Here is a 16,760-nt window from a genome sequence, read left to right as displayed (position 1 = left end):
GGAGTTAGGATCTTTCCAGCAGAGCAGGGCTGCCGTCACTTTTCCCTTAGGAAACCCAGTTGAACCCAAAGCAACCTTCCCACTCTGACCGATCTTCCGGGGCCCTGCGCCCACTTCCTGGAGTCCTGGCTGCAGCGACCCCGGGCTGTGGGTGTCCCCGGGCACCTTCAGCTGTCTCTCTCTCACCGGTGGGAGGCGGCGGCGGCTCCCTGGGCTGCAGGGAGCCTTTTCCTTTAGGTTCCCATCCCACCCCGGCCGGACCCCCCCCGCCCCTCCCCAGCAGGACCGCCCACCTGGGCACCACTGCACCCTGAGCCGGCAGCCCGCCGGAGCTGCAGCGAGCCAGGCCCCTCCCGGGGGTGGGGTTTCGCCCTTCTTTCCCCCCCCCGCATTACACACACACACCCTCCGCTTTTGTTGCAGTGTCCCCTAGGACACCCCCTCCCTGCCTCCGCCTCCAGGTCCTGGGGGGCCCGGGGCGGGGGGTGAGGTTCGGGCGGCGCCAGGACGCACGCGGCTCCGGAGAGCCAGGGGCGGGGAGGGGTGAGCGGAGCCGGAGCCGTGGGGGCCGCCGCTGCAGAAGGGGAGGAGAATGGGGAGGAGCTGGGGGGCAGCGGCGGGGAAGGAGGGGTCTTAAGGGGCGGCAAGCCCAGGTCGGATTTCCTTCTAGGCTGGCAATCGGCAAAGCTCCCACCTAGAGCTCGCTGCAGCCGCCCTGCCCAGCGCCTCCGGAGACCGGGACGGGACCATGGTGAGAGCCCGGCGCGGCGCGCAGTGGCCGGCCTGGCGGGGCCACCGAGGGTGGCGGGGCGGAGCGGGCGAGCCTACGGGACCCGAGGAAGTTTCCGGGGTCGGCGCGGGCCCGGTGCCTTCAATCTCGCTCTGTCTCTTCCGCAGATGTGGACTCGCTGGCTCGCGCTCGCGCTGGTGGCGGTCTCCTGGGTCCGCGCCGAGGTAGGTGAGAGGCGAAGGGGTCCCCGCTCGGGCGCTGGGCCGCTGGGGTCTGCGCGCGGGGTGGGCGGTGCACCCTGGGGATGCTCTCCCGGGTGGGACTGGGAGTTTCTGAACGTGGGGAGAGGGGCGCTCGGGTCGGGAATGCTACTCCGAAACTTAAACCTCAAAATCAGGAAGAGAAGTTTGGGCCAGCAGCGGGAGCCCCACCGAGGCGAATATGGAGGGAGCGTGGGGAGGGGGAGAGAGGACGGGTGGGTGGTTTGGGACGGAGGCGGCGACCAGGGCAGCAGCCGAGTTCAGAAAGGCGCCTTGAGTTCTTTCCTTCACTTAAGAGGAATTTGAGAAGACTTGGGGATTTGTCCTTTCTAGTCTGTCTCCTGTGGGGATTGAGGGGTGGGGGGCGGGGGGAGATAACAGAAACTCCCAAAAACCCCAAGAGATTCTTCTTTTTGGGCGGAATAAATGTTTTCTCTTTTATAAAGTAAGTTTATAATTCTCTGATTTTTTTTCTTCCTTTGTAAAGTGTCCTCGGATTTTGTGTGATTGTCAGGTCAGGACCGTATAACGGCCTTTTAAAATCTCAAGTTTTCCCTTAAACTAGCATTACGCAAGTGTGAGCCATCCATTGCTCAGCTCTTGGAGAGCTCGGTTTTTCCAAAGTATTTCAGCACTTTTTTGGTAATGTGTGTTTTTTTTCAACTCCAGTGACCTTCCTGAGACACTACAAACAGACCAACAAACCCTTCACTCACCAGCCCTTCCATTAACTCAAAGGTTTATGGACAGAAAATAAACAATTCTAAATTCCCTGGGCTCTAGTCTCCAGAAAAGTGAGGTCAGAAACCAAACATTTGATAATTATGGCAGGAAATGTGGAAGGAATTAAAAAGCATGAGGGAGAAGAAATGGAATGTACATTACAAAAGGAATAGCTCCCTGGTGGGTGGTTATTCTCCCTCTCCGAGTTTTTTTCTTCATATTACAGTTTAGCCCCACCCTTCACACCACCACTGGACTCTGCCCAGAAAAAAATCATAAAAGCATGCAAGGTCTTTACATACACACGCACACACATTATATTGAACTCTCATTTAAATCACTACTACAGTCTTGGTTGAGCTAGAAGCAGGCTATTTTAACAAAGAATTTAAAAATAGCTAATGTTTATTGGCTATCTACTCTGTGTTGTAATAAAACTCCATTTTAATGATGAGGAAACTGAGTTCTAGAGGTTACACAATGTATCCGGTGCTCTAAAATGGTAGGGGTAGGATTTGTACCCAAACAGTCTAGAGACTCTAGTATCACACCCCATGCTCTTAACCACTACCCTATATAAGGACCTCATAACTGCCGTGTACTTGTACAGCAGACGTTGGGCTGCGTGCATCCTTTCTTTTAAAACTTCTCCAACCTTGTAAGGGCTGTTTTGTTATCCTGTTTTACAGAGGGAGAAACAGATTTGGGGAGATCAGGTAACCTGCCCAAGGTCACACAGCTAGTTGGTTCTGAAGAAGGCTCTGAACACAGCTCCTTCCATCTTTGGAATCCATCCTGAACTCCAAGTCAGCTTCTCGTGCATTGCTTTCCAGGGTTTGAATTTGAGGGAAGATCCCTCTTCACTGGCTGACTTAGGCCTGGCCAAGGAACACCCTTGCTGGGCCTTCAAAAGGCAGCCGCAGCCCTTTGATTGATGAGGTGGATCCCTGGTTTTATGGCAGGTTTAAGAATTGCCAGCTAGTGTGTGAAATCGCTCTGTGAACTGGAATGTTAGTATGAGGTGTGAGGAGACTGTGGGTTTTCTTTCCACAAGGCTGTGTGGCCCAGGGTCCAGGATCTATTCTAGGCAGCCTGTGTTACACCCCTTCCCCCCAGTGCATTGCTGGGAAAAGCTTAGTTCTCATAGGAAGTTCCCCCAGCAGCAATTTCCTGCTTCAGGTAGAAGAGCAGAGAGCACTCTCACAGAATTCCCAGAGAAAATCCATGGGGAATAAGGTAAAATCAAGAAGGCTGAGATATGAAAACGGAGGAAGTTGATGTACAAAGGAGGCTGTGAACTCAGGGTATGTGAGGAATGGGGAGTAGGTTTGATCTAGGATTATCTTTTAACCAATCCAATCTCTTTTTTATATATATTTATTTTTATTGATTTCAGAGAGGAAGGGAGAGGGAGAGAGAGATAGAAACATCATTGATGAGAGAGGATCATTGATTGGCTGCCCCCTTGCATGCCCATACCGGGAATCAAGCCCATAACCCAGGCATGTGCCCTTGACCGGAATTGAACCTAGGACCCTTCAGTCCGAAGGCCGATGCTCTATCCACATAGCCAAACTGGCTTAGGCCCAATCCAGTCTCTTGGTGTCTGGTCTTAGTAACATTCAGCAATTTTTAAATCCATGTTTTATTAATATACCTTAATTATTAATACAAAGGTAAATTAACTCTAGCAATTTGGATGTTATTTTAAGCATTTTATCATGCAGTTAACAGTGCTTGCAGTAGAAATTTTTTTCTTTGTTAGCTATAACAACATAAACAAAGCCAAGTGATGATATTTGCAGTCTTCATTGACATGACTCCACTTTAGCAGACGTTAGAGTTCAAATTGTACAAATATTGTTGAACCTTTTAAAACTGAAATTTAGAAAATAAACTCAAGTTTTCTTGGTGCCTTTTGGTTGAATACAAGCACAAAGACTCAATTCAACATAATTTTTAAAAATGTGATTACCATGTTCTGGCTCAGTTGGTTGGAGCCTTGTCTTGTACACCAAAAGGTTGTGGGTTCGATCCTTGGTAGGGGCACATATCTAGGTTGAGGGTTCAATCCCAGTTTGGGGTGCATATGGGAGACACTAATCGATGTTTCTCACATCAATGCTTCTCTCTCTCTCTCAAAATCAATAAAAACATACCCTGGAGTGAAGATAAATACATAAATATGATTGCCTGACAAATTACATTGCTATTTGAAGAAGTCAAGCCTTTGGAATAGTAGAGGTGTCCCAAGCTTGGGGAAAGGTGGTTGTCATCATTCTTAATGCCAGGCTATAAATCCTGTTTGGTTAGATTCAAGAATCTATTAGCAAATCTCATTAAGGAAATTGATACTTGCTTGGCACCTTAGGGTTGCTTGCTTCCTCTTTCTTGCATTATCTTTGTCTTCATTCAGTACCACCAATGTGTTCCTTCTGGCAGCCTCCATCAACATTCTGCCCCAGCCACCTGAGCTCCCACCCAGGCCCTCTTGAGAGTCTGTGCTTGAAAGGGGGGTGGGGGTGGGGCACATCTCTGGATGAGCATATATTAGCATCACATATGGGTGAAGAATGGGGGTGGCAACAGCCGAGGGAGTGCTTCAACTAACAACTGCACAACTAACAATCTTCTAGATTCTGTTAGGAGGGGGCTGTGTGGGCCTGCTCGCTCTGCCTTAACTTTCTCAGTCCCACTGAGAATGACTGCAGTTGACTGAAAGGCTGGGAAAGGTTGAGGACCCAGGTGCCAGCACATATGTCCATGAGTCTCAGTTTTATTGGCTGATGTGGGAACTCCTCCATATTCTTTAGGATTATTCTAATGGTGGGTTCAGGCAGGCTTAGAGTCTAACCCACATCCTCTGACTTTTTGGAGCTGTAGCAAAACTAGGATTTTAATATCCATCTTGTACATTAACCACTAAAATAATCTCTTGTTTGTTAATCCTTTGGCAAATAAACTACTTGCAGTGATTTCAAAGACCGTTGTTGGAAACTGGGATGTTAAAACAGCAGGGACTCTGCTGAACAGCCAAAACAGATGGGCGAGTGACCTGCACATTGAAGCCCTGGCCATTGAAAATGTCTTTAGAAAGGCAACATGCTACAATTCCCATAGAATTCTCTGGATTGGGTGCTGGAAAGCTGGAGTTGGATCCCAGGCTTAGAGGAATGAGTTGGGGAGGAGCTGTGAGGTGAAGATTGGGAGGCATGGGCCGCAGTGGATGCAGTGTCTTGAAGAAGGAAATAAAGTCAGTGAGGCAGAAAAATGTGTGTTTCCAGGAGAATGGAGAAAGTAAAGGATGGCCTGTAAATACCAGGGGTTACACATGGAGAATTGGAAATGTCACCATGGCTTTTTCCCAGCCCTCTTCAAAAAATTGGACATTTGGACATAAAATTTCTAGCAGCCACAAAAGGTGTTAGCTTAACAACACCAGATATTACAGGAGTGAAAAAATACTTACTACACTTAGGTAGGTTCATTTTGTAAGTCAGGTGATTAATGTCCTGCAGGTCAAATGCATACTTTTCTCTAAAGTGCTGTATTCTGACATCTGTGACTGATGCTGGGTCCTTTCTCTGGGGGTGAGTCATTAACAGCATGGGCCTTCCCTTCACTAGCCATCAATCAGTCAGTATTCCCTCTGCAGGCAGAGCAAACCTTACACACAGAGTCATGGATGAAGTAGAAGACTTGGTCTCTGCTCTCAGGTTACTTATAACCTAATGGTGGGCCAGATGCTTTAAAGTGGCAGATCCAACATATCTCTATATATAAAACCCTAAAATGCAAATAGAACAAACAGTGGAACAATGGAACAACCAATCACTATGACATGCGCTGACCACCAGGGGGCGCGTGGGGAGCATGGCGAGTGTCGGCAGCAGGCAGCAGAGCACGGAACATGGCAGGTGTCAGCCGCGGCGGGATGGTGGAGCAGGTGAGCAGGGGCACCAGACCAAGGCGGGGTGCCGGTCGCTGTCATTGGGGTGAGACTCTGGTGGTTACTGAAAACTCTTTGCTCCTGCGTGCTGCGGTCCCGCCAGGCACTCGCACCTGCTGCCAGCGCCAGCCCCGCTCACACCCGCTGCTGGCACCCGGAACCGGCCCCGATCGCTTGGCGCCATCAGCAGGTGCAAGCAGTGGCTGCCAGCCCCAGTTGCCCCTCAGGGCTTCTCCACCTCCCCCTGCTCCTGAGGTGCGATCAGGGCTGGCAGCCACCTCTCGCACCCACTGCTGGCGCCAGCCCTGCTCTCACCTACTGCCGGCATTGGAGCCGCTGCTCGCATCCGCTTCTGGCACCCGGTGCTGGCCCTAATCGCCCCTGAGGGCTTCTCCACCTCCCCCTGCTCCTGAGGGGTGATCAGGGCAGCAGCCCCACTTGCACTCACTGACGGCACCAGCCCCGCTTGCACCCACTGCTGGCACTTGCCCCAATCGCTCCGCGCCTTCAGTGTGTGCGAGTGGGGCTGGCGCCATCAGCATGTGGGAGCGCCAGCGGTGGGAACGGGGCTGCTGGCAGACAGGGGGCCAGGGTGGGGGGGCCATGGTGGGAGGGACCAGGAAGGAGGGCGGAGGATGGGCCGAGACCCGCCCCTGTGCCCACTGCAGCCTCTCGGCCCACAGTTCCTTCAAGGTGCATGAATTTATGCACTGTTATTTTCTGACAAAATTATAACTAGATGGTGTACAAATATCTTTGCGAGTAGTATTATTTTTGCTTCTTTACATCAACATAAGGCTTCTCTTGCTTTTTAGAGTTCTTTTACATTAGTACAATGCACAAATTTGTAATGTATAGCTTAATGAACTTTTACATATGGATACACCCATGTAGCCACCACCCAACCAAGACTGAGGGAGTCCAGGTGTATAGAAACAGTTACAGTGAAAAAAGTGAGTAGATATGATCAAGGTTACATTTCATTACTCAAGGATTATTATGGTTTAATTAGTCCAGTCTCTTGATGTCTGGCCCTAGCAACATTTGTTTAATTCATGTTATAAACCTTTAATAATTAATGAAAAGGTAAATTAATCTTATTGATAATGAGACTTGCAATTTGGATGTTATTGTAAGCATTTTAATATGTACTTAACTGCTTGCACTATAAAGTTGTTTTTCTTGTTAGCTATAAGACATATAGTAAATTCAGTTAATATAGTCTTCATTAACATGAATTCATTTTAGCAAACTTTGAATCAGCTTTGGGGGAGCTGACTTTATTGCTTTGCAGGGGGATATTTCAAAACTCAATATAATCTATACTGAGAAACTAAATCAAAGAAAGAAACTAAAACAATTAGATTTGACTACTTTGTCCTGGTCATTATTACTTTTAAAAGGATGCTATATAAGATGCCTGTCACAGCGTTTATGATAGCTAAGAACTTAAAACCTATTACACATGCAATTTAAGAGTTAACAACAATATGTGCCACTAAAAGTTACATTTACAAAAATTTTTAAGGCTCTGGCAAATGATTATGATTTCATTTAAAAAGCAGTACACCCCTCACCAATGCGTTATCCTCACAACTATGTAAAAATTTACGGAGAAGTGTTAGAAAATTCTTGAACTCCATCATGAAGATTCTTTTTTTTTAAAACATATTTTTATTGATTTCAGAGAACAAGGGAGAGAAAGAGAGATAGAAACATCAATGATGAGAGAGAACCATTGATCGGCTATCCCCTGCACACCCCCTGCTGGGGATCTAGCCCGCAACCGGGCATGTGCCCTTGACCAGAATTGAACCCGGGACCTTCAGTCCCCAGGCTGATGCTCTATCCACCGAGCCAAACCAACTAGGGCGTGAAGATTCATGTGACCTCTCTCCTTTTTCAAGAGGCATTTACCCTCCTAATATATGCTGTTTTATTTAAATAAAAGTCAATGTGTTATTTTCTGACAAAATCCTATATGATAAAGAGGTAATATGCAAATTGACCATCACTCCAACACACAAGATGGCCACCTCATGTGGTCAAAGATGGCTGCCCCCATGTGGACACAACATGGCCGGCAGGGGAGAGCAGCTGTGGACGATCAGGCCAGCAGGGAGGGCAGTTGGGAGGGACCAGGCCGGCAGGGCAGGGCAGTTAGGGGTGACCAGGCTGGCAGGGCAGGGCAGTTAGGGGCGACCAGGCCAGCAGGGGAGGGCAGTTAGGGGCAACTGGGCCAGCAGGGGAGGACAGTTAAGGGTCACCGGGCTGGCAGGGGAGGACAGTTGGGGGGACCAGGCCTGCAGGGGAGGGCAGTTGGGGGGACCAGGCCTGCAGGGGAGGGCAGTTAGGGGGACCGGGCCTGCAGGGGAGGGCAGTTGGGGGGGATCAGGCCTACAGGGGAGGGCAGCTGGGGGGGACCGGGCCGGCAGAGAAGGGCAGTTAGGTGTGACTGGGCCAGCAGGGGAGGGCAGTTGGGGGGGACCGGGCCTGCAGGAGAGGGCAGTTAGGGTGACCAGGCCTGCAAGGTGAGGGCATTTGGGGGCGACCAGGCTGGCAGGGGAGGGCAGTTGGGGATGATTGGGCTGGCAGGGGAGGGCAGTTGGGGGCAATCTGGCTAGCAGGGGAGACATTAGGCATCGATCAGGCTGGCAGGGGAGTGGTTAGGGGGTGATCAGGCTGACATGCAGGCGAGCAGTTGGGAGCCAGCAGTCCTGGATTGTGAGAGGGATGTCTGACTACCGGTTTAGGCCCAATCCCTGTAGGGTCCCAGATTGGAGAGGGTGCAAGTTGGGCTGAGGTTCACCCCCCCAGTGCACAAATTTTGTGCACCGGGCCTCTAGTAGGAAAATAACATTCTATGTAATAAATGGCTAATATGCAAATGCAAATTGCCTCCTCGACCGGGAGTTCTACCAGGGGGCAGGGTCAGCTGGCCAACCACCCACAGCCCCTCCCCCTGGCTGGCCCCGCCCTCAATTGCCCCCCAACTCCTATTGGGGCTGGCTGGCCGCACCCCACCCGTGCATGAATTCATGCACCGGGCCTCTACTATGTTCATAAAAGCTTAGAGAATATAGAAAAAACTAGAGCAAAGAATGAAATTACCCATAATTCCACCACCTACAGATAAACCAGTTCTTCATCCTTCCTTTCAGAGAAATTATCAAAATCAATCAGCAGATGTATGTGATGTGCCTACCAGACACTGTAGGCAATAAAAATAAGTACCTCTTAATACTATGAGATAAATGGCCTGCAGAGATAGCACAAACATGACATGCATGTCACTACTACCCTCTCCCTTTCCCCTGACAGACATTGTTAATCAATCATAGAACTCTGTCCTTATGAGCCTAGAGGAAGTTTGAAAGTCTTTCTCAGCACTAATCTAAGTAGCCATTAGCAAGTTTTATCTCACATCAGTTAACCTGTATGTGAGAGAAAAGGTGTAATGGCCACCACAATGAGAAAGTATCTTCAGACCAAAAAATGAAGCAGGCAACACCATAGATTATGACCACATTTATTAAAGGGTAATTTACTTATGGAAAGATTGGGTCGGAGTGGAAAAGACGATCCAGCAATCTGCAGATTATTCCCCACTAAATAAGACAAGGGACACCAGGGGCCCTACCTCCTTGTGGTCTTGTGATAGATGATTGTTTATAATCCATACTATTATCAGTTTTATATTTATCTTGAATGTCATGCCATTCTGGCTGTTACTGACAAAAATATTCATGGCTACATTTTTAAGGAACACTTAATCATCAACTAGAAAGATTTAATATGCTTGGTAAAGATCATGATGTTGTTCAAAGGTCACAGTATGAAACTTAAAACTGAAATGAAATTCGGGACACAGAGATGGAGTTGGTTTTGTTCACATCTGCATCTGTACACATATATTTGCCATCCCTGCTAGAAAAGTCAATCCAATTTGACAGCCTTGCTATATCTTTAGCCAAAATGAAGGTACTTAGAAGGCAGAGTTTGGGACTATGTGACCTGGGGTAATAGGTGTTTAGGACCAGAGTAGCAAATGGATGAAAATGTTAATAAAACAGCACTTTGTTCTTGGCCCAAGCTTCTAAGTTCTTTAAATGATTTTGATTCGAACACCTTAAAGTAAGGCAAACCCTCTAATGTTAGCCATCAACAAAAATATGATAATGATAACTTCCTTGGCTGTTCTGATGGGGTAAAGCGTGGCTTTCGCAGGGGCTCTAAGAGCTGCTGCTGTCATAGATAACAGCTCCTGCATTAGCAGCCGCCTGGCAATAACCTGCTAATAGAAAGCTCTTTGGGTAGTTGGAGTACAAAATGGATTCTATAAATCAGCATTTTCTGCTGTGGTTGGAGGATTTCCATGTAATCTCTTCACAGACATTTTATATGCTCATTTAGAAGCCATCACCTATGAGCTATTCCCAGGGTTAAGTTTGAATGTCAAACTTAAATAATGTCAAAATGTCCCCTAAATAATCCTGGGTACTATTTGTGACCAACTAAACTGTTGTCAAAACAAGTCATGTGACACATGTCAAAAGCCATGACGTGTTGCAGGCCCAGATTTATATATGTGTGCGTCCTGGGATATTGGCTTGAATTGATGTAGGGAAAATGCCTCCTTGTCTTTACTTGTTACTGTGTTCAAGATTTAAAACCCTGTGTCTGAAGCGAAGTTTGTCTTTTTCCTCACAGTCTTTCCTTCTATCCTCCAACCACAGTAAATGAGTGTAATTTATTAATGTCCCACGAAAGTGCCAGCCCTTAATGCTAGTTACTTTGCACCAATGCTGCTATGAAGAGTAGTGTGGGACTGGAAGGCACACCACATAGGTCCCTGTTCTGAAGGAGCTGCTACCGCCATACCTACTGTGCAGCTCGAATGGACCTGGCTGTCAAGGGGCCAACTCGATGGTGCTTTGAAGAAATTGCCATACCCTTCCTCACCGCCTACTGCTGGTTCGGAAAACGAAAGGCGGCAGTGGATGGACGCCTTCTCAGAATTGGAGAGGCTCCACTGACCACTTGGCCAGTCTGTCCAGTAGGTGGCAGTTTTTGTGTGTGGAACTTCATCTGAAATTGTGTCTGTCCCTGGAGTGCTGGTGCTCTTCTCTGATTGCCCATGTTCATGTCACCTCAGCTTTCCACTGAGTTCCTTCCTTCATTTTCTTCTCTCAGTCTCATATCTGGGTGTTTCCAACTTTTATCTTTGACATGGACCCTGTTACAGAACCTTCTCATTTTTAAGCAGGACATTATAAAATAATGAAAGAGTCCTTGACTTAGGAAGCCTGCTCTACTTCTTTCTGGCTGATGTTACCTTTCTAAAGCCACCTGATGCCTCACTGCAGCCTCAGTTAAGAGCAAGGGGTAGTGGAGCAGGTTACAATTCTGGTGTCATCTGGCTGTGAGACCTTGTGTGAGTTACTTAATCTCCATGACTTCACTTTCCCCATCTGTGAAATGGGAATAATGGCTATCTCCCTGCCTATCTATCCAATTCAATAATGGAAAAGGTTTCCTCTACTCATGGCTTTTACTCAACACCAAACATCTGCAAGAGATGAAGTGCCTCTCACCATTCCCTAATAGGCCTGACAATATTGTTGACTTTGTCGTGATTTCAGCAAGAGAATTCTCAAGTTACACATTAGCATTTATTTGGTATTGTCTGTATTTGTCTGACCTGTGTGCTGGCTCAGGTTGTTACTCTGTTTATGATTTATCCTTGAGGGAAAGTATGCATAATGGTTTGACACTCAGGCCTTAAAGCTGGATTATCCAAATTTAAAGCACTGCCCTTATAGCCCTGTGCTCTTGGGGAAGTTAGTTAGCCTCTCTGGGCCTATTCCCTCATCTATAAAATGGGCTTACCACAGAGTATTTCACCCATAGGTTGCTTGTGAAAATTAAACAAGCTATTTATTACATGTAAAGCAATTAGGAAAGTAGTTTGGCACATAGAGTGCAGTAAGCGTTAGCTATTATTATCATTCTTGTAGCATCCCTATCTATTGGAAGAGCTCCAAAGCCATGGTGTGTGTGTGTGTGTGTGTGTGTGTGTATGTGTATGTGTGTGTTTGTGCGCACGTGCACACATGCCTGTGCTCATGGCTTGCAGAACTCCTCTTGCCTCTTTTACTCTCTCTAGAGATTAGCGATCACCTTCTTTTAAAAATGCAACTAGGGTATTTTTTTCAGTGGATGCTTTAACGCCCAGAATTCATATCAGAACCCTTGCTTCTATGAGCCAATCTTGCCTTCACATTCCTAGATAGTGTTTCCTCTGTGAAGCCAGAGCCCTATCATTACTCCAAGGGAAGAATAAAGTCCTCATTGAGCACCTCCCGTGCACAGCAGTGATCGGTGCAAGCCAGCATAGGTTCTTCCTAGAGACAGAGAACGAGGGAGAGACTTGGAGAGGGAAGCAGAGTGAGAAAAAGCACAGAAGAGAGATAATCAAACCAGTCGGGAATTTTTCCACATTTGGCTTTTCTCTCTTTTATGTCCCTCTTTAAATATGGAGGAAGCCATGAGATATCTTGGATTTTTTGTGGAATGCTCATTTGCACATTTTCTTTCTGTAGTCCCCTTAGTATATCTATTATTGGGCCACAAATCCTAAATTTGGGGTTTGGAAAAATTTGATCAGGCAAAGGAATAGAACCTTTTGCTTTCATTGTTTGAAAAATAAATAACCTCCTCTCAAGACAGGGTAGGAAGTATTCCTGGAGCAGGCCGGATTTGTCCCTTTGGGAGCCACGGCAACGCCTCGGGTGCTTTGCACACAAACCTTGAGTCGGGCACTGCTGTATCTGGCGGCCAGCCCTGACTGCAGCCTCACGTGACCACCCATTCCCGGCCCCAGAGCCGGGTCTCCATTGCTGCCTGTGTGGCTGTCTGCTCTCCTGTTCATGTTTCCCCACTTCCTTCTCACTTCTCCTTCTCTATCTCATCTTCCTCCTCCACCATTACAGAGAGGTCACCCTGGGGTGTGTGGGCTGCATTAGGAGCTATCAGAACATCTCAGGCACCAGGCTCACATTTAATCCAGAGAGAAAGCAGTACGAGTATTGATGCATTATGTGCTTCACACTTCTGGAACAAAGTCAACTTTTTAAAGTAACTCTAGAAAGGAAAGTAAAAAGCATCACAAGCCTGTGCTCTGCCAGGCACTGAGTTAGTGCTGGTGACGAGGACGAAGACCCTGTTCCCAAGGTGCTTGCAGTCCTTGGGGGCGGCCGTCAGGGTCAGGCTCAGATCGACCTAGTGTGGTAAGTGCTAGGACCCGGCAGCAGCCAGTCTTCCGGGAAGTCCTCCAAGAGGGGGCGCCCCACAAGCCGAGTGCTGGTTAGCAGGACAACAGTTGGAGGAGAGGGAAAAGCCTTACCTAATTAAATTCTCACAACCTGATAATGAAGTGATTATCATCTTAATTTTATCCAGGAAGAAACTGTGACTCAGCGGATTCCATTAGTGACTCAAAATCAGCTACCCAATACATAGTAAAGCCAGGGTACTTGGACTCGCACGGCAAATGCCCTGTTCTTGACCCTCTGTGTCTTAACTTCTGAAAGTGACTTTGAAAGCAAACCAAAACGGTTTTTCTAGGTAACAGGGACTCAAACACACACACGCACACGCACACACACGCACACACACACTGTACATCCTCTTCCATTATGTCAGCTAAGCGCCTCGATCGACACTTCAGGCTGGTCATTCTGGCCACACAGACACGGGCATAGTCTAGTACCGACTTGGTTCAGGCAGCTGCTTCTCTGACCCCCACAAAGTGTAGTTATTCCATCAGAGCCCTTGTAGCATAATGGTCAGGGGCTCAGGTGATGTTTTAAGGCAGTCCCTTTGTCCTTCCGATATATTCACAACTCCTCCACATTGAAGAGGACCAAATTGCAAGACATGTCTAAGACTCAGCTGAGTTGCTAAGTGGGGTTGTTCAGACCGTCTGCTGCACCAGTGCAGCTGCCTCAGGGGGCAAATGAGGCCGACTCCATCCTGCACTCTGCTTACCAGGCTGTTCACCCTGGCACAGGGCTTGTGTGCCCAACTAGAAGAAGAGACACTTTTTTTCTAACTGATGTGCAAAACTCCCAAACTCAACATTTTTTCTCAGCTATATGATGCTTTTTGGACTATGCTGGGCCATTTCTCCATCTGTACATTTTATAAATTGACATAATTCAGTCTTACAAAATTTTCATTCCAGGCCTCCATCAAAAGCAGTTTTGTATTTTTTGCCAATTTTCCTCCTGGATTCATTAAGGTGATACACGTTGAAATTTAAAAATCTGCTTTTGCCCAGCCGGCGTGGCTCGGTGGTTGAGCATCGAGCTATGAACCAGGAGGTCATGGTTCAATTCCCAGTCAGGGCACGTGCCAAGGTTGTGGGCTCAATCCCTAGTGGCAGGCGAGCAGGAAGCAGCCGATCAAGGATTCTCTCTCATCTGATTCTGATGTTTCTATCTGTCACTCCTTCTCCCTTCTTCTCTGACATCAATAAAAATATATTTTTTTAAAAATCTGCTTTTTTTTTTTTTTTTTTTTGTACCCACCAATGTGCTACTTTTAGCTGTTGCCCAACTCAATCTAGTTTGGGAACTGTGATTCCCCAGGAATTAAGAAAAGTATTCCCAGCTTCTCTCTGATTGCTGGATTAGCACAAATTCCCTCAGCCCACAGCGGAATTCCAGCCCGGAAGAAAAAATGTCTTAGGCAGTGAACTCCCAGCCCGGAGCCTGTCAGAGGTTGTGTCATGTGTTGCATTAGCTGAACAAAAAGCAAGCAGGCTTTCTGGCCTTGTTCCCCCTCCTCCCCGCACCCTCCTGGAGAGGCTAGTGAACGTCTAGACAGTGTCTGCTTGGCACTGAGCCTTCTCGGCACGATCTGCACAGCTCTGCGGCGCTGACTTGGGTTCCTCTCTTCCCTCGTTTCCCCAGTTTTCTTAACCTTAAACTTGTCTTGGGGACTGGCCTGACCCCACGTATAAGAAGCAGGTCAGTAAATTTATGAGACTGTCAGGATTCCATGGTCTGGAGAGGTTCAGAGTTGGGAAGATACCAGCAGTGCTGCCTGAAGCTGGGCCTGAGTTTACAGAGAGCCCTGATGCGAGCTGGCCTCAGACAAGCCTCCATTGATTGGCCGGGCAGAGATGGGCTGGAGTGCGTGACTCAGGGAGACCGCGGCACCCAGCTGATGAGCCTCCTGCCTTCCATGGGAAGTGTGAACTTGGGCAAGTCACTGGACCCCTCATCTGCAAAACATGGGGGTTAGAGTAGGGGAGCTCTAAAACCCAGCTCTGCAGTCCTACACATACAAAAGCAGGCAGACAATTTAGGTTGAATTATCAAAATATCCTACTTAATATAGTTAGGATATTTGATTAACTCTTGTCTGGGAGGGGCAGTTTGAAAGAGAAACTGGTGCAGGCATGGAAAAAGAGAATGAGTAAAAGCAGGAGGCATTTTGTGTCCCTTACTGCCTCCCGCCTACATTGAGTGTAATATAAACAGTACAGCATGTGGCACCAGACAGTCCTCGTGCCCAGGAAGTTCAAATGCTGTTGGTCCCCTTGGGGTTGAGCAAGGAATTTTTTTTTTAAAGAAGACAACACAAAATTCCAAAGTTTGCATCTTCAGCTTTTATATGACTTTCTTCTGACCTTTTAAAATGTTCACACTTTCTTTTTAAAATGTTGCCTGACCCCTAATTTTAATTTCTGGAGCCCTTATTGCTTTCCCACCATGTTACCTGCCCGGGATCCTGGGTTTTCTGGGCGGGTATTGATGAAGTTGCTCCTCTAGTCCCCATGCCCTTCTCTCTAAATCAGTCCAGGGCTTTTGTTTACAGCTGAGAACACTGCTCTTCGGCCTTTACCTCATGGGTTAAATTAAGTGACTTACTGGGGTGAAGGCAGTAAGGAAACAGAGGCCCGAGCAGATGTTTTCATCCTGCCTAAATGCTTGCTACCTTAACTGCATTCCAGTTCCCGAATCCCACTAGATAATCCCAGTATGCTAAATTGTGCAGACTGTTGGTCCTAAGTAGGGGCCCGCCCAATGTTGCTTGGTACAGTGTCAGAATTGAATTAAAATTGGCTGTGCTCCAAGGTAGATTACATGCACAGACACAAACATAAATTTCACTCCTTAATTGACTTAAATTTCACTACTTGGAGAACATGACTATCTGCCTATAGCTCAAATGCACTCCCCTCACAAAAACAAGTTTCTATGGGAACTAATGGAGAGAAGTATATATATTATTAAATTTCCCTTAATTTGACTGCTTAGTTCAGTGTTTGACTGGCGTTATGCTGTCCTGATTCCTTTCTGAGCCTGGGCATATAGAAAATAATGATGAGGAGTGCTTATTTTTTTGTGGTTGTGAGGTTTACTTGCTAATGAACATTAACTTAATGTATGTTATTTATTCATTCTTTCATTCATTCATTTCCTACCTCATTCCAAAAACCAGAGGTATACTTTTCCTCTCAAAACCCAGGGCTAGCAAGTCCCACTAGCTTCTCTGTTAGCATCAGACCAACTAAACCAATTTGCAGTTATGGAGAAGGACCCAAGTTTGTGGCATAACATTTGCAACCAAAAAAAAAAAAAAAAAAAAAAAAAGATGAAGAACTCAAAAAAACAGTTCAGAAAAATTTCTGGTGACTGTCTCCAGGCTCATCTAAACTTAAGTGTGAACTTGGTATGTGTAAAATTTCTATTAAAGCAGCTAAAAGCTGTTGAACTGAGCAAATTCACACATACTTGCATTCCCTTCACTCTTAGGGTCCCTATCAGGAGGGCCCAGTCCAGCTCACAAAAACGTGCCTTTGGGATGGAGGCAGAATTTACAAATGCTCAGAACACTCAGCTTTTTGTCTCCAAGGGCATCCCCATCCTTGGGTTTTCGCTATATGTTATTATGATACTAGTGGCCCGGTGCACGGGGGTGGGGGGTGTCCCTCAGCCTGGCCCGCACCCTCTTCAATCTGTGACCCCTCGAAGGATGTCCTACTGCCGGTTTACAGGGATTGGGCCTAAACCGGCAGTCTGACATC

At 47.2% G+C, this 16,760-nt stretch overlaps 1 protein-coding gene across 1 annotated transcript in view; it reads left to right on the top strand.

Moving 5' to 3' along the window:
* The first annotated feature begins 305 nt into the window (after positions 1–305).
* The window catches only part of FSTL1 (follistatin like 1), a 55,789-nt gene continuing 39,334 nt past the window's right edge, over positions 306–16,760 (top strand). The window contains exons 1-3 of the mRNA XM_080658166.1: positions 306–461; positions 671–751; positions 898–954. Coding sequence (XP_080514292.1) covers positions 749–751; positions 898–954 — 60 coding nt within the window. The 5' untranslated portion in view covers positions 306–461; positions 671–748. The remainder of the gene's footprint in view (positions 462–670; positions 752–897; positions 955–16,760) is intronic.

This window comes from Plecotus auritus (assembly GCF_963455305.1).
Source record: "Plecotus auritus genome assembly, chromosome: 2".
NCBI lineage: Eukaryota > Metazoa > Chordata > Mammalia > Chiroptera > Vespertilionidae > Plecotus > Plecotus auritus.
This window is presented reverse-complemented; position numbering and strand designations above follow the sequence as displayed.